The 23,305-nt window shown below is 41.6% G+C and overlaps 1 protein-coding gene and 1 pseudogene across 1 annotated transcript; both read left to right on the top strand.

Moving 5' to 3' along the window:
- Positions 1-3,529: 3,529 nt before the first annotated feature.
- Positions 3,530-9,345, top strand: LRRC8B (leucine rich repeat containing 8 VRAC subunit B). The gene is made up of 2 exons (XM_066625404.1): positions 3,530-5,665; positions 8,607-9,345. The coding sequence occupies exons 1-2, from the start codon at positions 3,530-3,532 to the stop codon at positions 8,883-8,885; spliced, it is 2,415 nt and encodes an 804-aa protein (XP_066481501.1). The 3' UTR covers positions 8,886-9,345.
- Positions 9,346-22,683: 13,338 nt separating this feature from the next.
- Positions 22,684-22,803, top strand: LOC136650858 (5S ribosomal RNA; annotated as a pseudogene).
- Positions 22,804-23,305: the final 502 nt, after the last annotated feature.

Below are 23,305 nucleotides of genomic sequence, written 5' to 3'. Positions count from 1 at the left end.
TGTTTACTTGTTGCATATACATTAGTAATATTACAATACACATTTAGAAATGGAAAACACGCACATAAAAATGCCGTAGTGGGAAAATCTCATTCCCCACATCATTGAAATTCTGATGTGTGAGCTTATCTCCTCTTAATATATGTAAACTCAATAAGTTGAATCTTTTTGTGCTCATGTTCAGGTTGAAGACAATAATGAAGATGGAATGCCTAAGGAATTTTAAAAGGTGTAGGCCACCTGATTGAAGATGGTGGTTCTCTCATCTTATCCTATTTGACTAGTTAAGTAAGTGTACATGATTTTTTACTACATTTTTATTCGTCCTTTCTCCTCCTGAGGGCACCCAAAGTGGCTGGTTTTCCAGTATCTTAAGAATACATGTTTACAGCACAAGTCTGTTAATTTATAGGACAGGGGTGTCAAACTTGTTTCATATTGAGGGCCAAGTAGCATTCATGATGCCTGCTGAGGACAGGAAGTGATGTCATTTAAACAGGTCATAACCAAAAATAAGCACTTTTTCTCACTTAAGAACTCATTAGCTGCAAATGACAGAAGAGAGAACTTGCAAATCTTGATAATATTTCAAGATATTGGAGAGTCCAGTTTTCATTTGGGTTGTCCTTTCAACAGTAACAACTCAACACTGCTCAATAACTGAGAGCCTGAGGGCCGGGTAAAAAGCTTCCATGGGCTGCATCCGGCCCCTGGACCTTATGTTCGACACCCCTGTACTAGGAGATGTGTAGGAAGTTGAGATATAGGGAATCCAGAAAAAAGATTAATAGTAACAGAAGTGAATGCCCTGAATCATACCGCAGACACCCCCCCTACAAGTTGATCCCACAAATAAGTCGAGGGCAAGTTTTGAGCCAACAATCCTGGAAATTTTCTATAACCCCTGGATAAGTCGGGGGTTAAACTTAGGGGGGTGTCAAAGTGATAATTGGAGCTTGATTGCTTGGCAAAAAATTTACATACTATAAGCGAGTATATAACAGAGGTTCCTGTAAATGTCTTTAGATCAGGGGTCGGGAACCTTAAACACTCAAAGAGCCATTTGGACCTATTTTCCGGAGGGGAAAAAACCTCAGGAGCCACAAAACCCTTTTGACATCTAAAATGAAGATAATACTGCATATATAGTTTTTTTTTTACCTTTATGCTCTTATAGGTCCCATTTTTATAATGTAGCCCCCTCTTGTAGCTTTTAGTTAGTTTTGTCATACATTCTTGTCCTGTGTTTTCAGACACCTGGTCCTCTATGGTGTTTTGCCTGATTCCAAGGCCATTCTCTGCCTTGAGAATTATGCCCACTTTAAGCAAATTAGTTCCCCTTCTTTCCCCCAACAAATGACCCTGGTTCTGCCCTGTAGTCCTGCTGGACCCCTCCTCCAGGGTAGCTCCCCTGTTCAACCTGCAGAGGTCCTCTCTCCTGCCAGCAGCCTCCCGCCACTACAGCAGACCCTGGGTCATCAGCAGGTCTTGGGCACAGCAGCCACACTTCAAACTCCAGTGTCTTCAGCAGTCCATTAGTCACAAAGTCAGAGTATCCAGGGCAGAGTCCAAAGTCAATAAGCCAAGTCACAGTCCAAGATCAGATTCCAAAGTAAGTCAGAGTATCCAAGTCAAAGTCAATAAGCCCAGTCAGTCTCCTCTCCTACCTCCAACCTTCTACAAGCCACACCCCCTTCCTCAGGTGCCCCTTATATCCCTGAGGGCCCTATTGCCTTCAAGTGGCTGCAGCTGTGCAGCACACTCTGCTGGATGCCCAGGCCTTACCCTTAAAGGGGCCACTGCTGACACCACTTCTACCTCCTCACCAGATCTTCCAGGATTCCAATACATATGGCGGTTATGACATCTGCTTATCTTACATGGATACTAAAGAATTCCCCCACCTTCCAGAGGCACCCTGCTGGAAGGAAAAAAGGACACAGACTCCAGAGGTGGGGAAGAGAAGAAAGGGGGGGGCAGCCACAGGCCAGCTTCTGCCCTGCCTGCCTGCCCTCTCTCCCTCCCTCCCTCAGGCTGCAACCCTCTCCACACTATCCTGGCAGTAAGCCCCATTGGCTACAATGGGACTTCTGAGCAGACAAGTTGGTTGGAGCTCTCAGGTTGCAGTCCTCTCCACACTTTCCTGGGAGGAAGCCTCACTGACTACTTGTGAGTAGACCTGCATAGGAGGGGGCTGAGGCTGCAGCCCTCCACACCTTCCTGGGAGGAAGCTCCACTGACTACAGTGGGGCTTACTTGTGAGTAGACCTGCACAGGAGGAGGCTGAGGCTACAGCTCTCCACACCTTCCTGGGAGTAGCCCAGGGACTACATTGGGGCTTGCTCTCCAACAGACCTGCATGGGCTCCCACTCTCCCGCCCTTGCGCTTGACCTTGAGCAGGCTCCAAGGCTGCCATCCCAGGCACCCTTTCCTGGGAGTAAGCTTCATCCGCTGTAATGGGGCTTACAACTGAGTAGACACACAGGATGACTCCTCAGCTGTGGAGGAAAAGCCTCTCCTTGCACTGAGTGGGGACCTGCTCAAGGAAAGGCAGGCTGCAAGGGCTTGCAATGGCTGAGGAGGAGGGTGCCTCAGGATTGGCTGGTGGTCAGCCAGTGAAGGGCCCTGAGCCATTCCAACAGAAAAAGCCAGGAGCCTGCTGGATGCTGATTGGCTGAGCCTGCTGGAGAGTTGGGGAAGGGAAAAACAAATTGAAAAGGGAAACCAATGCGGGGCAGGTGGGGGTGAAGGGAGAGGAGGGCAGTGAGCTCAGGGGGCGGAGGGAAGCAGCCTGCGCTCCCCACACAGGTGCCTCTTGTTGACCCCTTTGCCACTTTCACCGGGAGGAGCCGCAGCAGACAGCTGAAAGAGCCACATGCGGCTCTAGAGCCGCAGGTTGCTGACCCCTGCTTTAGACTTTTCTCAGTGGGCATTGACAGCAGCCCATTTAGGCCCATAGAATGTCTTATGCGGTGTGACGATTCCCTTTGTTTTGTTTCACAGCTTCATTCTTTGAGATGGAAGCTTCTTTTGAAGCTCCTCTAAGAGGGCAGTGATGTTTGAAGCTGAGAACCTGTACATTTTCCCCCATGTATTTTAGAGGAAAAAATACTGGGAGAACCGTAACTGTGAATTTGCACTGTGTGATTTGTTCCGTTTGCTCAAACTTCTATTCTGAGGCATTCATTTCACTTTGGGAACAAACGTGAATAGTGCTTATTGAATGACTTTAATTCGTAACATTGCAGGTATATCGTGGAATGCTGTATACAAATCTCCTGACTTGCTTGTGTATACATGAATATCTATTCATGTGTATACTATTCATGTATGTTCATGAATAGGTGATGCAGCATTGATATTTTCAATGACTTACTTTGCGGACAAACCTTTGTTAGAAGCTTAACAAAGTTTTTAATGCTGTTTAATGGAATAAAAATTCTGTCTTCTAATCAACTGGTGGGTTAGTGACTACACTAAGTATATTTATCCTTTCTCTTCCAGTTGCTGCTGTTCCATAAGCAAGTCATGATTACATTAACTGAACTCAAATGTATAGCAGATGCCCAGTCATCTTACCACATCTTGAAACCATGGTGGGATGTCTTCTGCTATTACCTCACCTTGATAATGCTGCTCGTTGCTGTCCTTGCTGGGGCTCTTCAACTCACTCAAACGAGATTGTTATGTTGTCTTCCTTGCAAACTTGAGTTTGACAATCATTGTGCAGTGCCTTGGGATATGACTAGAAGCAACGTTAATATATCCTCCAGCCCTGCAACACCTGCTATTCGCCCTCTTAGAATCCAGAATTACCTTCATCGACAGCAGTATTCTTACATTGATGCAGTGTGCTATGAGAGAGAGCTTCATTGGTTTGCCAAATTTTTTCCATACTTAGTGCTTCTTCATACTTTCATTTTTGCAGCTTGCAGTAATTTTTGGCTTTACTATCCCAGCACAAGTTCGAGACTGGAGCATTTCGTAGCCATACTTCACAAGTGTTTTGATTCTCCATGGACAACACGTGCCCTGTCAGAAACAGTTGCTGAACAATCTGTGAGGACTGTGTCATTCTCTAAATCTAAAACATTTCTCTCCTCCCCTAGTAATTTAACAGAATTGGGGAGCAAGCGGCAATCTCTATCCTACTCACAGAGCGGACTAGAAACAGCTGGAAGAGAGAATTCTTCAAATGTTCTAGACAGAAAAGAAGGGGAGCAAGCAAAATCAATATTTGAAAAAGTGAAAAGATTCAGGGTACATGTTGAAAAAAAGGATGTCATTTATCGAGTGTATCTACAGCAGATTATAGCCAAGGTCATTGTATTTATATTAATAATGATTTATGTTCCTTATTATTTAACCTTTATTACACTTGAAATCGACTGTATAGTTGATATTCAAGTATTTACTGGCTACAAGAGATACCAGTGTGTTTATTCATTAGCAGAAATTTTTAAAGTACTGGCATCATTTTATGTGATCCTGGTGATCTTGTATGGCCTGACATGCACTTACAGTTTGTTATGGATGCTGAGAAGTTCACTCAAACAATATTCTTTTGAGAAGCTGAGGGAGCAAAGTAATTACAGTGATATTCCTGATGTAAAGAATGACTTTGCCTTTATACTTCATTTAGCAGACCAGTATGACCCTCTGTATGCAAAACGGTTCTCAATATTCCTTTCTGAGGTGAGTGAAAACAAATTGAAGCAAATTAGTCTAAACAATGAGTGGTCTTTGGAAAGACTGAAAAGCAGACTAGTACGAAATTCCCAGGACAAGATAGAACTTCACCTTTTTATGCTTAGTGGTCTTCCAGATGATGTCTTTGAACTGGCAGAGATAGAAGTTCTAACTCTAGAACTTATTCCTGAGGTTAAGCTTCCTCCATCTGTAAACCAACTATCCAATCTCAAGGAACTGAACATTTATTATTCATCATTAACTGTGGAGTACCCAGCGCTGCACTTTCTAGAAGAGAATCTGAAAATTCTGCGTCTAAAGTCAGCTGACGTGGGAAAGATTCCACGGTGGGTCTTTTATCTAAAAAACCTTCAGGAGTTGTATTTGACTGGGTGTTACATGCGAGAACCACAGAATCTCCTCTACAATGAGGGCTTACAGGATCTTGTGAATCTGAAAGCAATTCACTTAAAGAATAGCCTTTCCCGCATACCTCAGGTGGTTACAGACCAATTGCCTTTGCTTCAAAAATTATCTATTGACAATGAAGGGAAGAAACTGCTAGTGTTGACCAACTTGAAGAAAATGCTCAACCTGAGAATGTTGGAATTGATCAGCTGTGACTTGGAACGCATTCCACATTCGATCTTCAGTCTGAACTATTTGCATGAAATAGACTTGAAGGAAAATAATCTCCGAACAGTTGAAGAAATAATTAGCTTTCAGCACCTCGAGAACCTTTCTTGCCTGAAACTGTGGCATAACAATATCTCCTACATCCCAGTGCAGGTTGGAACTCTAGCAAATTTGGAACAGCTTTACTTAAATCACAATAACATTCAAAAAATCCCACCGCAGCTCTTTCTTTGCACAAAGCTTCATTATTTGGACCTTAGTTATAACAAGCTAACCTCTGTACCTGAAGAAATCCAGTATTTAACAAACCTGCAGTACTTTGCTGTGACAAAGAACCACGTAAGTAGAAACAGGTTGTTGGTTTAAAAATGTTTTAGAAAACTACTCTTTCCACATTCTTGCTTACTTCCCTTCCTTGTACCCACCTGATCTGGATCTGTTCTGATTGAGTCACTTGGCATGAGGGCTGATCTTCCTTCAAGCTTTTTGGTTCATTTGTGTCTAGGGAGTTGGCATTCAATTATTTATTAACCCATTTTTGCCCACAGGGGTACACATTTGGTCCCTGTTGCATATATGGGCAGAAATGGCTTAAAGGGGCTTAGTATGTGCAACCAATAAAATCAGTGCAACTGAAGCACAAACTGGTACTACTTAAGTCAAAGATACTGATCAATGGTTCTTGGTGAAAGATTCACACTTGTCATGTTCCTGACACAGTCCTATTTTTTAAAAAATATGTCCAGTTACAGATCTAACAGTACCTGACATAGTGATCCAGCAAGTAGAAATTGTCTTGGCCAGACTTTGTCAGAAATTATCTTGGCTCAACACTTTTTGAGCAACCGTTTGACAACACGGAGAACGTACATCTCATTATCTGAATTGCTTCACAGAGCATACCTGGGGATATTGGGGTTTGACTGTAAGCAAACTGCCAGCTCTCAGAATTTGTTCCCAGTTGGCAGCATGGGAATAACCACTTATCCCCAGTGGTTCAGGTGAAAGTATAATAAAGACTGTAAAAGACATTGCAACTGAAACGTGCTTGTTAGTGTCTCACATCTCAGAGAAACTGCAGCAAACTGTTTTTTTTCCCATGACCACAGGGTATAGTAGCTACACAAACAATGCAGACCACTGTATTGGTCTGTTAGGAAAAAATATGAATGGAATAGTATTATAGTAGCCTTATTAGGAGCAATTAACATCCAGAGACAGTGTTAAATTGGCCTTTTGGAATTTGGACCTATGCTTTAGGGTTAAACTGATCTCTTCTTTGGCTCAATATTAAACTGAAGGGAAGAAAGAAGAAGAAGAAAAGAGGAAGTTGGTAGAGGGCATGAGAGAAACACTTTATCTTCAGTAGATTAGATGCCGATTCAGAATGCTTTTTCCGGACTGACTAGTTTCATTTATGGCCAGTGCAAAAGATGCAAAAAGAACTCAGCTTGTACCAAAGATAGTAGAAAAAAATGTGGACAGTTATATGAAGCTGCTATTAGCATTATTTGGAACTCTTGGATCTCTTTATACCACAGAGAGCAGAAATAGGCTACTTGTAGCAGCCAGTGAGCATAAAACAATATTTTCAACTTTTGCTCTGCTGTGTGAATGGGTTTGTTCTTTGTTAGTTAGCTGAGTGCGTGTATTGTTTTTAAGAACAACAGCCATCCTGGGTCTGTATGGAGAAAGGCAGGGAATAAGTGCATATAAATAAAACAAATTAGCAATATTTGGGATAAGAAATACTTTTGTCAGGTCCCCGGGGGGTGGGGCAGAGCAGTCCCAGGTCAAAAGGGATTCAGACTTGCCCTGTGACAGGTCCCCGGGGTGAGGTTGAGTGGCTTCAGGTCCAAAGGGGGGGTTCAGACTCACCCTGGTCCCCATCTTTGGTTGCAGAGGTAGCCTCTGGCTCACAGGCATGCAGCCTCCTTCCAGCTGCTAGCCTCGCCAGCTTCCTCCTCCTCATTGGACTCCCTTGCCTTTATGGAGCCCCGGCCCCACACCTCTCCCTGGGCAGTCTCACCTGGTCCTGGAGCCGCCCCTGCCTTACTGTACCTGTTGGGAGAGTTTGTCTGCAGCCTTAGCAGGGCCACCCTCCAGGCTTGCTGCCGCCCTGTTTCAGGTCAGTTCCAGCCGTGGGGCTGGGAGTGTTGGTGGGTGTTGTGGGCGGTGGTGCTTTCCTTGGCCAGCCAGGGTACTCCCTTGCTCGCCTGCCCCCATTGGTCCTGGCCATGATGCCTCCCTCCCCGAGTTGCTATGGGTGGGGCGTGGCGCGGCTGCCGGAGCAGCCACCCTGAGTACCTCACCGCGGCTGCAGGGAGAGGCAACCCCCGGGAACTGCTGCAGCCGAGGAGTGGCACAACCGCCAAAGAAGCTGCCCTGGCTGTGACACTGTGGCCGCGGGAACGGGCACCTCTCCAAGGGAAGCCACAAGCAAGGCATGGCGAGGCTGTGGGAGGGGGCACCTCGGCCGCGTTGCCTCAGCTGCAGGGAGAGGCGCCTTGCTGGGGGTTGCTACTTCCCTCACCCTTGTCTCCCTGTTGGCCCTGGTCACCTGTGAAGGTGACTGGTGGGGCTTGCCCACCGCCTTCTGGGGGCTTCCTCCAGCTGTCCTCCAACACCTCTGCCTCTCCAGGTAAGACGGGCTGACCCGGCAGCAAGCCCCTGACAACTTTTTTCTTTTTAAAAGTCTGTATACCACTTAAGATATCTTCTGAAGTTGACATTCAGTCTGTCAGACAAAACTGTTGCAACTTCAGCTGGAACAGTAGTAGCCAAGAGTGCATAGAGTTTACCCCCTTCCATATTGCAGTTAATGCATACAAGCCAGTTTTTTCAAACCTAGTTAATTTGAACCAACTGGTCTGGTTCAAATTTCTAGATGTTGAAGGAGGTAGAGCCGTGATACTAGCTTTTCAAGGATTGTTTTATTAGGCTTTTGGCAAATGGGTTAATTACATACTAGTTCTGACTAAATTAGCAAAAAGAAGTCAGTGTTGCTTGGAAATTACCACTATAATGGGTCACATGAATTGGCCATTTTGCTGTTATAGCCTGTTATTGGGGTGATATGCGGATTCCATGATGATAGTTGGACAAATTCAGCTGATCACATTATAAAGGAATACATTGTGATGCAGACTCCTTGTGGCATTTTTGATGCTGCTTCAGCATGATTCAGGAACATTTTGCTGAGCAAACATTAACTGGTTAACTTACAATTTATAAACACATTAAAGAGCTTTTAACTGAATCTCTTTTTTTCCCTTTGAAGATTGAGGAACTTCCGGACGAATTGTTTCAGTGCCGAAAGCTGCAGTATCTCCTCCTCGGCCATAACAGCCTGATGCAGTTGTCTCCTCATGTTGGTGAACTCTCCAATCTTGTTCTGCTGGAGCTCAGAGGAAACTATCTGGAATCACTTCCTGCTGAGCTTGAGGACTGTAACTTTCTGAAGCGAAGTTGTCTAATTGTAGAAGAACAATTGTTAAAAACTCTTCCCGTTCGTGCAACGGAGCATGTGCAAATATGCTTGGACAAAGCTTGTGTTTGAGAGGCCTTATGTGTACAAGCAGAATCTTCTTAAGCATTTTATTTTTAAAGGCACAGCTCTGAAGAAATGTATAGATGGCAAGGACAGAAACTGTAAGAATTTATGGCTTATGATTCAGTTCTGAAGCTATGTGCGTTCACCCAATTCACATGTTAAGTCTTAAACAAAAGTACACATGACTAATTACAATTAGCACAACGTTAAGTGGATGATGTATACATGGCTATTAAGCATTGGGAGTAAAAGAATATAGTTTTTTTTCTCTGAGTCAAGTGAGGATCAAATTTCCATGACATTTTCTTGAGAACTGCAGTTCTTAAATACTATCCTGTGAAGACCAACAAATATGCAGGTTGTTCACCACTGGGGGGAAGAGGCTATCCTTTATTTAAAAAAATACCACCATTTATTGCACTAGGAAATTAATGTACTGCATTCATTTATAGTACTTAAGATGTTTCAGAGATATAGTATTCCCTTCTATTTATAAGCGGCAAGTAGAAGAGTTGTTTTTTTTTGCACAATCTCACTAGAAATTCCATTGAGTACATAGTATCTAGAATATCCATTGCACTTGATTGCACGTATTTGGACTCTGTGTAATTATTGTACATGGCTCTCAAATAGGAATAAATGAAATTAATTTGATATGTTGATAGGATACATGGCACACAACTGTGTCTGGTTTAAAGGTGAAGTCAGTCTGAACTATGCAAGTAGTTTAACCTGACAAATATCACCTATTTTGTTTTGCATATGCATGCGTGTCCTGGCCTATTTTCTTGAGGCAGCAACAGAATTTTAATATGCAGTGAGGATGGTCATATATTCATTCCTACTTTTCAATTATTAGTTTTTTTCCCCTTTCTCTCCCCATTTGTGGTACAGATGTACTGGTGGGTGGGTGGTTTAAAAAATATACACACCGAGTCATAAGCAAAGAGGTACAAAAGTTGCAGTTTACTTTTAAGAAGTAAATAAAATCATAGAGCTCGAGTTGGATAAAGTCCCATTCTCACTAGCCCACGTGCTTTGGAAAACTATTATAAGTCAGAGCATTCTTATTACACTATTTGTGTGATGGTCACTATAGTAAAAGAGAGGGTTGTGTTTTTTTGAACAAATATAATAGTTATTTGTGTTTTATATCTATTTCAGTGTTGCTCTCTGATGTCATCCTTGTGTTTTGCATCTTGATAAAGATATGCAGAAAGTGTCGTAAGTTGCTAGCATGCATTCAGAGAAAATGTTTCTTGCATTTTGGTGTGTTATGTATCAGGTGTTCCACTAACATAATTTTATGCCTATTTTGTGGGATCAGATTGAGTGAGTCACTAAACATGTGTTTTGTAATGATTTTCTATTGATGTTTTTACTTTTTGTTTCTTCTTTAACAATAGTTCACTTATCTCAATGATACCACAAAATTCAGTTACTTAAGAGAAACTATCTCTCCAATATCTCACCATGTCAATGTTTGTCTATCTCAACAATTGCATTCCAAAGATCTTTTTAATTAGTTCTCAGGGAACAGAAAATGTATGCATGTCTTTCATGGATTTGATGCAGCTCTTAATTTAAAAAGAAACATACTGGAATACTTATTTCAGGGTACACTTCACATCTCCATGCCAAGCAATACCCTAGATCAGAGGTTCCCAAACTGGGGCATCACGGCATCCCAGCCAGGTCTCTGCCTCTTTAAAGGGTAGGGTGATGGAGAAGGCAGTGACGTGATCATCAGGATAGCGCCACTGCCAGGGACAAAGGGTTTTTTCTAGTATTTACCAGGGGTAGCGCTAGCCGCCTGGAAAGTCTGAGGAGCCTGCAAATGCCTCTACATGGCTCCCCAAGCCTCTGAATATATAAAAATAGCTATTGCGACCCATTTCCAGTTTGCAATTATGAAACCGGAAGTGGGTTGCGATCACTATTTTTAGATATTCAGATGCATGGGAAGACCTGCAGAGGAATCTGCAGGCTCACTGCACCCCCTAGGAGGCCTGTGCTGTCTCTGGTAAGTACTAAAAAAACCTATTGTCCCAGGCAGTGGCATGACCCTTACAATTGCATTGCTGCCTTTGCCCCTTCCCCACAAGCACTTACCCAGTTCCCAAACTCCCTAGATGACCATTTGTCTACTTAGGTTCTAATTTATTCAAATCAAACAAACTCTGTTGTATTGTAATACACATACAAAGTTTAATACAGGCATCCCCCATATCCATGGAGGATTCATTCCTACTCTCACAGTGGATACCCATACATCTGTGAATAGTAATGAACCCTGCTCAAATTCCACCTTTTGTGCTCATGACTCACCTCTTCATTTGCAAATGCTTTGCAAAAGGCAGCTCTTTTGCTTTGCTATGGAATGCTGTGAAAAGGAATTGTAGGTGCTGAAAACTAGATGTAGAGCTGTTCTAGACTAATGTTGCAGGAGACAGAGAGCTAAAAGGAAGCACTGTCTGTCTGCTACTTCTGCTGTCTTCTTCCTTTTAAATTTTCCAACATGGCTTTTCCAACATGGCTTTTCCTCTGCTCAACTTCTGCTTTGTACCTATGAACTGTTATCTCACAAATGGGTGCATTAATCTTGATGTAAACACCAGACAAGAACAATTTTATATTGCTGTGGTCAGGCCGCAAACACACAGGGTCAAGATTTATATTTATAGAGTTTTGACTTGCTTTAAAAAATTGATGTACATTTTGATTTTTTTAAAAAGCAAGCTTGTCGGTTTTGGTGTTTAAAAAAAGTCGTTCTTAAAAGGAGAAGAAAAAGCTGTGACTTTGAAACATTCTAATTCAGGCTGTTTCATCTGTGATTCTCCAATTTAAAGAAGTCTAGCTTTCACAGTAGTTAATTTTTTGAGTAGTGCATCAACTTAACTTAGCAATGGCATTGATCTCTTAAGTACATCACCCAGAGTTTAATGCTTTAATGTTTTGAAATAATAGTAGCAAAAAACAAAGTGTCTGTGCTGCATTTCTAAGGGATCTGTAAAACTAAGAAAGCACTTTTTAAAGAAGGCAGGAATAAGATAATCTTTTGAAACTCAAGATCTCTTTAAAAGGCTATGGCCGTGATACAGAGGAATGAGTGCATGGTAACTTATTGATCGCAGCCTAACTCTGAATTGAATATTTTGAGAATAAGAATGTTCCCTTTTGAAATGGGGACATTAATTGTGGCCCTTTCAATCTCACCTTGTTGCAAAATGATTTTCACAAAAGGCAAAATGTCTAAAGGCTGGCATTTCTGGCCTTAATACATACCACAGCGTGCCTTTTGGGTTTCTTTTCTGTATCTTGACCTCATCCTGATGGTGAAGCTGAACAGTAAGAATTTTTGAAAACTGGTGTTTTGTTTCCCACCTTCAAATTTTAATACTTTGTACTGAAAGGAAGAGAATTTCAGCAAGTCAGTTGCTAAAACCCACCTTCATAATTATAGGACAGACTACAGTGACCTCAACTCATATTTGTATATGGCACTTATTTTATACACAATGGCTTTTCAGTTTTGTTTCTGTATTGTAATGCTGCTGGGTGTGGGGGTGGTTTTGGGTTTGTTTGTTTTTTGGAAGTGTTTAAATATGGGCTTGCATATATCGGCAACTTCTGTTAAGAAAATATTTGAATAAAATTCTATTAACTTGTGCATCTTCATATTCAATTTGTGTGTCAATTGTACTTCTCACCTGTTGAAAATGGGTGTCAATCTGCTTATTTTATAAATGAGCAAGGTTAATCTTAAAACATTGTGATCACAAACAAACAAAAGTTAAAAACTTTCAAATCCTGTTGATTTTAATGGGGGAGAGGGGCATGCTCTTCCCCTAAAACCAATGAGACAAAGTGTCTAACTTGGATTAAGTTGTCCCGTTAGCTCTATATTTATAGTTGTTTTGTTTCATGATTAGGAAAATATTCAGAATTTTGAATATTCAAGGCCTAACAAATCATAAATTTTAACCTCATATACTGAAGCATTTCACTTTTTATATGATAATTTAACTAAACTTGCTATACTACTACTTTGGCAACGGCTAGCCAAGTGTCTGATTCATTGTTATTTTTGAATATTTGATTGCAGACCTAGCACTCTTATATTTGTAACCTCAGTTGTGCTATGCTTTCATATTGAACTAAACCTCAGTTCTGTACTAAGTATAAATGTGGGAGCTGTGGTTTGAGTTTGTATGTAATGCAGGATGGAGGTTTAGTTCAAGCCACAGTTTCATAAAGCAAACCAAGAACAAACCATTAGTTTTGTTCCTGGTTTATCAACTGTGGGTTGTATAAACTGCAAATCCTTGAGTTTGTCTGTACTATGCAGCTATGGGTTAAGTTCAAAATGAAAGTTTTACGTTCCCTTTTCCTTGTGCAAAAGGAGAGCACACCAGCCCAAGGCTCTCCAGAGATTGTTCTCATAGCAGAAAATGGGCTTCTTATGTCTGAACAGAGCTAAACCAGTGGGACCCGAAAAACCTCACTACAGCCTCCTTTGTGATGTATTGCAGTACCAGGATTCACTGTGGATCAAACATCTTTACAGCAAAATTATACCATAAAAATATGGAGGGGGAGAGGAACAATCTTCACTGCCTGCCAGATACTTCTGGTGCAGTATGGAATTTTTTTTTTGTTTTACCCTATGCAAACATGTTCTGCAAGCATTTATTGTTCCTATATACATCTCTGTAAAGATACTGGGACAAATTTCCATAACCGGAGAAAGGATTAAACTGAGAGAGGGTAAAATGGAGATTGTTTGGAGAGAAAAGGGTCAGATGGGAACAACAAACTAAATGGTCCTGAACTTTTGGACTGCATTTAACTCTACAGCATTACTGTGCCCCTGATGTGGTCCCATAATGTTAGTACTTAAATAGAAGACTAATCTCACATGACAACAGAAATCAAGCACTAATTGGAGACAGCAGTGAGGAGTCATGGATTTCACCAGCCCTTTCTCATTTGTTCATTATTAATGTGTGTGAAATACTTAGTATACATACATACCTTTCCTTCGAGGTTTACCAGTATGCATTTTAGAAATCTGGCAAAGTGGTTAGCATTCATTTGGGGGGCAGGGCTTAGTGCAGAGGGTTAGCTGGTAAAGAAGCAGCATTTTGACGTTGCCTACACTAAAACACTTAAAGACACAGCTGGTTCCTGTGAAGCTTCCAGGATGATGTGGAGTAGAATTTGTTTACTAAGGGCCACCCAATTTGCTAAAATTTTCCATGCCCTTAGAGCAGGAACATAAAACATACAGCCCACGGGGCTGCAAATAACCCACAGGAGCTCCTTATCCAGTCCATGTGATAATTGGTCTCTCCCAGCACCACCATCATCAGCTGATGCCTCAGTAGAAGCAGTGATACTGAGACAGTCCAATTATCATGCTGTGGGTGCCCTTTCAACAGTGCTGCTTCTGCCAAGGTACCACTTCGCAGAGCATCACTGAGCTGCAAAGTAATGCTTTGGCAGAAGTGGCACTGCTGAAAAGGGTGGCCCATTTCATAATTGGCTTCTCCCATGTCTTGAGAAAACATTCAAGTTTTTTCTATTGTTTGCAGCTAATGAGTTCCTAGATGAGAGGAAAGTGCTTTGTTCTGGTCATCACCTGCTCAATGATGCCACATCCTGCTCAATGACATCACTTTGCAGCCCTCAGCAAGCACCATGAATGCTTTTCAGCCTGCTGTATGAAACAACTTTGATGTCCCTGCCTTAGAGCAAAATGGGTAGTAGGTGGCCATCTACAAGGACAGGGCACTTTTTTTCTTTGAGGGAAGTATACGATTCTTAAGACAAAAACAATTTCCTAATTAGAGATTTGTGTGCTGTAGTCAAGACTAAGGGTTTTACATTTACATCACTCCCACCCCTTCTCACTCTTGTTTTTCCCCTCATCCAGACATCTGCATATACCTCAGGCTATGTCTTGGATAGTCTTACCAGTCTAAAAAACAGAAAAAACTGGCAAAAAAGATTTGCAGGAATGAGAGCACAAATACCACATATCCATGCACTAGTGAATAACTTTTACCCTAGCTGTGTAAGTCTTTGAAAAAGAAGGGGCAATTCCCAGAAGAAGAGCATCAGCTTTGAATGCATCCCCAGGTTCAATCTCCTTCATCTTCCTGTCTGAAAGTGTGGAGAGCCTACACCAATGAGTGCCGATAATACCAAGCTCAGTGGACTGGTGGTCTCATTCAGTACAAGGTAGGTTCCTTTGTTCCTATGAAAAGGAACACTTGAGTTTCTTCCCATTTCCATGTGAATCAGTGTGTTTTAACATTTCTTTGCACTCCAAAACCAATCCCCCTGAGAATTTGAGATGAGGGGTGGGGCTTCTAAATTTAAACGATGTTATGAATATCCCCGATGGCCGTTTCCTAATGTTGGCAAGTCATGTCAACATTAGTTCAGGACTTGAGTCAAAATCTCTGTTGCTCTTTGGTTCCACCTATTGACCCAACAGCAAAATTTGTGAAAATGATGCTGCTGTGCTCAAGATCCAAAATGAAGGATTTAACTTGGTTTTTCCAAATGTAATTGAATTGTGTTTATGGATCTTGGCAAAGACGATTGCTTTCTTGCTTCATGATCCCCTCTACAGAACCCACCACTGAATTTAATAAGTGTGTGAAAGAGACGTGAATATAAACTGGGATTGTAGAGATATAGACCCATCAGCACTAAACTCTTTACATCGGCCAACTGCAGTAGTGTTTGAGCCTGTTTTACAGAGATTTACAGGCCAATCCACCCCCCATTTCTGCTGGCTAAACATGCATTCCACTAACAGAAGTGAGAGGATAGCAGCAGAAGGTGACATTCTGCCAGTGACCACAATGGCTGGAGCTCACATGCGGGGGGCTGATGATCACCATCCACCAATGCAGTGAGTTGGCATTGGGGTGGGCGGTGGGCAAAACAAGGCAGGGAGAGGGATGGGCTTGGGGGTGTCAAGTGTGGGAAAGGGTGGTTATTGATGGAAGTGGCTCCATTAATATCCTATTCCCCTTCCCAGCCTCAATCCACCTATCTGGGTCCACTTGGACACATGTTAGCAAAAAGACCCACTGGGGTAGTGGAGGTTTGCCCTAGGGTAAGGGAACTCATTTTTGTTTGTAGCGTAATAAGAATTTGTTTTATTTTTTTTAAGTTGGTCAAGGGATTTGGCCTGTTGCTATTTACATGGAATGGACTACTGCTTCATACAGTTATCCTACTCTTATGCCAAGAAGTTCAAGATGGCAAATGATTGTTGTCACTTCCTCCTCTCATTGCATCCTCACAACAACCCTGTGTTTCAACAGCTTAGGTTGAAAGTGACTGGTGCACAGTGAATGTTATGGCTGGGTAAAGATTTTAACCCTGCTTTAAATACACACTGGCTTCTATGATGTGCTGCACTGCAGTGATATCACTAAGGGGAGGGGGCAGACTGCATCAGGTGACACTCTTGGGGTAACACCACCAGTGGCCAATATTTTGGAAACCTTTTAGAAAGTTTTATTTAAGAATACTACCATAAAGTTATATATCATTAGAAAGGCGCCGCAGACACTCGCCCATAAGTTGACCCCACAGATAAGTCGAGGGCAGGATTTGAGCCAACAATCATGGAATTTTCTATGAGATAAGTTGGGGCTTAAACTTGGGGGGGGGGTGTCTGACTATAGTTTTGTCTGATTTTACACGAGGCCGCATCCTGAAAAATAACTTACCACTAATTGTCACCTAAGAACTGTAGTCTGTGATTTATTAAAAACATAGTAAAAGATCTTGAAAAGGTTGAAAAGGAAGTTGAAAAGGGAGCAGTGGTGGCCTTTCCCAGTTTGAAGAGACACTTGGCCAACAGTCTGAGGCTAAGAGGCAAAGAAGGAAGGCCCATAGCCAGGGAGACAGGCCAGGGACAGACTCCACTTGCTCCCAGTGTGGAAGGGATTGTCACTCCCGAATCGGCCTTTTCAGCCACACTAGACGCTGTTCCAGAACCACCTTTCAGAGCGCGATACCATAGTCTTTCGAGACTGAAGGTTGCCAACAGTAAAAGATCACAAGATACATTTTTATTCTTTTTAAATTCTGGTCTTCACCACCTTTTTGTAAACACTATCAGAGTAAGTGCACTGTAAACTACATACCAATAAAACAGTGGTTCCCAACCTGGGATTCATGTACTCCCAGGGACACTCAACAGGACCTTTAGGGGTACTTGAAAAAGAATGGCATAATGGCAGAAAAAGGCAGGTCCTGCTCCAGAATGCCTTGCAAGACAGGAATGCCTTGGAAGGAATGTAGCTAGTTGGCTGTGAAAGCCGCACCAATAGCTAGTTTTTGGTCATCAATTCATCTATGAACCAGTGATTGAAAACCAGCACAGTAAAACAGCTGGAACTTAATATGGAAAGTGATCAATCACCCAGAATTTCTCAGCACACTTCTGGTGCAAAACGGTGCAAAGGCACGGTCTTCTGTTCTTCAAACAGATGAAAAGGGAAAGTATGTGATGAATACATGAAGACTGAGAGTGTTGCAAGGTCGAGAGCAAAGTTCAAAAGCAAACTCAGTAGGCAAGAGTGGTGATCATCTGCAAGCTTTATTTTGTTGTCAGCAACGGGCCTCTCAGGGATTCCTTGTCCAAAATGGAGAGCAATGAGAGCTATGTGGGAACTCTCAAAGCCCTCAGAGAAAAAGCATTGTTCCAGTGTGTGTCTTTGTTTATATAGCATTTTAGCTTCTTTGTGTGAAAATCTCACACTGTCATTGGTTGGGGTTATGACATCAGAGATAGATCACTTTACAAACATATGATTGGCTAGTTTCAAATTACAAACTAAAAACATACATTTCAACAAGCACTAGGTGGCACTGTTTACTCAATTATTACTGGCCTTTGGTACATCCTTGTCTATCTCTGGCTTCCTCACTGGCCTGACCCTGACATGTTTCAAACACCCATCTGCTTTATCTATTCAACATTCTTTCTGTCTGGTCATTAATCACTGTGGGCTAACCTCTGTTTGAACTAAGCCTCTTGGTTTTTAATTCTCTGTATGTGACTTGTTATTGTGATGCATAGTGGTATCTTCTATTCTATGTGTAAACATATATTTAATTCAAGACAAACTAAACTCTTATTTGTACAAAAGGATTCTTTTTTAGAACTCTTTTCTTATTGTAAATAAAGATTTTAAGAAACATTTCTCTTTATTCTAATTAAATGTAGCCCCCCTCTGCCAGCTTTTACCTCTGACAGAGATTCTCAGGAATGTCTGCTAATTAGGGCTTTTTCACAGACAACTTTACTTATCTTGTTCCTGTCCTGATTTGCAAGTGTCTGTATTTGTCAAAACTCCAATTTAATTAGCAACAGATTTACTGTCTGTGCCAAGGTCCTCTTCTCCATTAAGACTGAGTTTCACCTGTGTATAAACTCTTAGTTATCTGCTGTAACTCTTCCTAATTAATGGTGCAGGTGTCCTGCTTCCTGCCTCCTCCTAGTTCTCTGTATGTTGTATCTAAATCTAGTTCCAGTTAAGGTGACAGGCAGGATACAGAGTTGGAATATCTTTGCTTAAGATAAGAATTCCATCTATGAGGAGTAACACTATACCACATTCCAGTCTTCTCCTAATTAATTTCTGCTAAGATTGCATTTTGAATTACATCTGAGACTTAATTCTCTTTCAATTTAGCTTCCACTATTCTGTGTATTCCATGCTTTGATCAAACTATTTTTAACAGCTAGAATTCACTTCTGATACTACTAACATTGCTACTAACATTTTAAGTAATAACTATTGATATATTGATGAATGCATGCAAACATCGGCACTTCTTATGATGCTTGGGTATGTTGCTCTGGTGTAATGCATCTTTTGACATGAAACTGTCTAATAGCTATTCCCAGTGCACATTTTGGTTCTAAAAAAAGTCTGTCTAAATTATATTTCTAAAATCTAACATGTTCTCTGTTTAGAAGCAGACATTCAAGTTTGGGAGTGTATTTTTAAATGAAACTAATCTGTTCAGCCTAGCTTCATTTATCATTTTGCCAATTAAACTCGACAACTGGAAATTCCAGCCTCTTTAGTGCTTTGAAGCTCAAAATCTTATCTCCTTGTCAGCTTGCTAAGAAGCACTGATTTACGACCTGCCTGATAGCCTACACTTTCTATTTCAGACTTCTTCAGACAAAGTGGATTTCATATGTTTTAAGCATCATTTTCCTTATTTCTTAAACCATACAAACATAACATTTTGTTCTAAACTAATTCATTCATAACATAGCATAACATTTGGTTCATTAACATCAGTAAACATTTGATTAGTTTCAGCTTGCTTTTTGGCCTTGTCTCAAGAGGAGATGAGGGCTTGTATTATTAATTACAAACATTTTGCTAATATGAAGGGTACAATTTATGGAAATGGGCTGCCAAGTGATATGCAAATGAAAAAAGTTGGGAACCACTGCAGGAGATCATGAATCAAATCCACCTTTAAGGTGTCTGGTGTGTTAAGCCAGAAGCTCTACATACAACATACAACCCATAACACATAACTGAGAGTGTGCAATTCAATTCACAGCAGAGAGATGAGATATTTGCAACCCTTTTTACTCAGAAGTAGACCCACTGCTTTCCATGGATGTTATTCTTAAGTAGTGGTGCACTGAATTGTAGCCTGGGAAGGAGGATCCCATCCTGGTGTTTCAAAACAGACCTGCTTTGCAAGCATTTGCAAAGCAGAACCAGGTTGCAGCAGAAGGAAGGAGAATAAAAGGTTAACTTTGGCTGGAATGTCCCAGGAAAATTACTATAGCAACTAACAAGCTGAGCCAAGAAAGGAAACTTTTCAGAGTTGAAAGGCTCTGTCCTCTGTTTGACCAGGAGGTAAGGCAAAGTGATAATTGGAGCTTGATTACTTGGCAAAAATTTCAGGTACTATACCAGAGTATAAATGTAGAGCATAATGAAACAAACTGTTGAATTATCTATATTGTATCAAATGTTATGCCCAAATAACCAGAAAAAGAAAACACAACTGCATTATCTAACAAAAAGTGGATTTCTTTAGCTCAGAACTGAACAATGAGACTGATTGTTCCGAGAATCAATGAGGTGTTGTTATGACACAGCATAGAATCAGTAAGGTGTCAGTATGAGTCAGCACTTATTTCCATGTATCAGAGCTAATACTAGATCTCAGATTCAGTTGTACTATTATTAATTGCTTGGAGAGGCTTTGACCTGAAATAACTAAATATTATCCCATCTTGCCTTGTGGCTGACCTACATCCAGCAGCCCTGAACAGCTCTAAGCAGTATCCTATGGATGTGACTGTGATGTGATGGCAGACACTCTCTTGCATTTCTGACAGGATTTTTTCCTCTGCCCTAGTGGGCAATTGGGCACAGGGACTTTCTGCCCGGAAAGTAGGTGCTCTTCTACAGAGCTACAGCCCTTCCCTGCTGGCATCTCCAAATATGGTTACTCAACCTCACCATTAGCCGCTGAGTGAACAGAAGATTTACTTCCACATAAACATGCATAGGATCACACTCTCAGCATAGCTCCAATCTGAGCATCTTCCAGAAACTTGTATTAGTTTATTTAAGAACCTTAGAGTCTGGGACCTGGATTTTGACATCTATAGGAATTTCTAATTTTTGGCTCATCCCTAACAAAACTAGCGTAGTGTCACACATCGAATGCTAGACTGTAGAAACAGGGTTCAAAACTTCATTCAGCCATGTTGCTCATTGGGTGATCTTGGAACTGCTACCAGTGCCAGCATCACCTATGTCACAGATTTGTTGCAAAGGTGTTTTCATATATGCCACCCTGAGCTCCTCTCTGGAAGGTTAGAATACAAATGTGAATATGAATTTTTAGCATTTACTGTACTTTACAGTAACGTTACCTTGCTTTTCTTCTGTAGATCGAAAGCAACTCAGGAAAGCCTCCTAAAACCATTTCCAAAACCACGGTTTCAAGCACAAAACATCAATAAATCACAACTGCACAAATCCAGCAGCTAAGTAGATGCGGAGCAAGCATCATGGCACACAGTCAAGAATAATACAGAGAATGACACAGCACTAAGGGCTCAATTCTATACAGCTTTCCATCTCCAATGCAGCTGTGCCAATGGGGGATGCACTGTATCCTGTGGTGATGGAAGCAGTCATGGAGATCTCCTCAAGCTAAGAGAATGTTTGTTCCTTCACCTCCGGTGTTGCATTGAGGCTGCCTCAGTGCTGGAAAGTTGGATAGGATTGGGCCGTAAAGGGCTTCACCAAGAGTCATATTTTCACATTATAATTAAAAATGTACAAAATGGGAGCCTGTCTGGCACTCAAGAGAAGGACATTTGAAAGAACTGGCACCACCACACAAAAGGCCCCATTTCTAGGAAATGCCCATTGAATCGCAGGCAGGCCAAACACCCGAAGCAGGATGTCAGAGGAAAACTGTAGCACATGGGCAGGCACATATGGGAGTCAAGCATTTTTCAAACATCCAAACCATTAATAATACACTTTTGGGAAAGGATGAGCACAAATCAGATAAATCCTATGATGGTACACAAGAAAAACACTGATAACTAATAAAAATGTGATCAGTACAAAAATAAGATCTGCCTTCAGGGTCAACTTTGAGTTGACCTCTTTTGTGAAATGTAATCCTTTCTTGGAAATTCATCACATTCAGACAGCTTGAAGAAGCAATGATGTCACGTTTCTAAATGTAAACCAACAATGATTCTGGTTTTCTTGGTTCACATCTGTTTTGATTGTTTTCTCTTTTTTTGGCAGTTTTGATTTTCTCAGGCTCTTTCCTCCAACTGAGTCAGTCAAACAGTCAGTAAACTGCACAACGGCCTCGCTCAAATGTCCAAAAGAAACCAGATGAGGTTTGTTGATTATTTGGTTCAGAGTTTCAAAATCTGCAAAAGCAATGCACGTTTTCCATTCTTATACACACTGCAGACAGTCTAAACATAGTACAGGACAATGGGAAGTCGTATGAGACTTCCCATCGTATGAGGGGGGAAAAAAGCAAAGATCAGCAGCAGCAATGCAAAACTCACTTTCAAATATATGTTGCTTCTGTTACATGCTGCTAGTAAAGGCCATTTTCCAATTAGCAACAGCACACAGTAGTCCTGTACTTTCTTTCCTTTGGGACTTACCACTCTGGAATGCCAGTGGTGTGGGGGCAATTACATTACTAAATCAAAATCAATAACAAAAGCACTCCCCACCAACAGGAGAACTTTGCCTTGCCCTCACATTTTACCTGCACAAAAATGTATACAAATGTTGTGCTTTCTTGTAGCAGACACACTGACAGTGATTTAAAAGTCCACATATACAATCTCAAAACTGTACATTTGTTTAAAAAAAAAATCCAGTTCCCCTGACAATCATTCTGCCAGATAGCTGTTTAACTGGTGCTCCTACATGTGTAAGCAAATAAAAAACCACATGACATTTAGACATTCAGTCTTGTTTATCTGTGACATCCAACTGGTTTCAAAGAGCATGAGAATGGAGACCAAGGATGGAGGTGGGCGGAGGAATATTGTTTCCAGTCTTGACTTAAGTGTGGTGTTACCAAAAGAGCCTGGTTTAGTTGTTTAGGGGAATTAGTACACCGGGTCTATTGGAACACTGGGACCTTAGACTGGATGCGAACCAGCATCCTGCAGAAATTCCCTTTAATTAAAGAAGAGACTGAGAGAAATATTCCAATAAATGATTACAGCTTTAGCAGCAACTGTTACCCTGCACATGCCCGATCTTGTCTGATCTCGGAAGCTAAGCAGGGTCAGGCCTGGTTAGTACTTGGATGGGAGACCGCCTGGGAATACTGGGTGCTGTAGGCTTATACCATAGTCTTTTGAGACTGAAGGTTGCCAACCATTGATTACAGCTTTATTAAAAGGGACACAAAATAGATAGCCAAAAGAAATCAGTAAAGGACTATTGTAGTGTCCTAACCAGAGTGCCCTATAGTGGTGAGTGCAGTGTCGTGAGAGTGTATTTGGTGCATCCGAAGAAATCAGAAAGAGAATGGTAGGGAAGGATGTCAGGGATCCCTGTGCTGCCAACCCCTGTTGCTAGCTAAAGATGGGGAGAGAAGGGAACAAGTGGGGTGAGGGAAGAGAAAGAGTTCAAAGCGCAAGGCATAGCTACCTGTCTGGACGTCTGGTCTGTGAGCAGCAGTTTCTGTGAGCAGCGTGTGTGGACACCCCAGAGAGTGACCATTTGCTAGTCAACCCTCCTTAGTATTTAAGGATATTGAAAAGTGTAAGCAGAATGTTTTGGGGATAAATGTGTAACTTGGGGTGTTTGCTGTTAATGTATCAATAGGTAACTAGAGTATGA

Source organism: Tiliqua scincoides, chromosome 4, assembly GCF_035046505.1.
Source record: "Tiliqua scincoides isolate rTilSci1 chromosome 4, rTilSci1.hap2, whole genome shotgun sequence".
NCBI classification, from domain to species: Eukaryota; Metazoa; Chordata; class Lepidosauria; order Squamata; family Scincidae; genus Tiliqua; species Tiliqua scincoides.
This window is presented reverse-complemented; position numbering and strand designations above follow the sequence as displayed.

Bases quoted from the DNA above. Each gene is read 5' to 3' on its own strand.
- LRRC8B (XM_066625404.1), top strand. From the start codon at position 3,530: ATGATTACATTAACTGAACTCAAATGTATAGCAGATGCCCAGTCATCT. The intron at 5,666-8,606 runs GTAAGTAGAAAC...TTCCCTTTGAAG, and splicing joins TTGCTGTGACAAAGAACCAC to ATTGAGGAACTTCCGGACGA.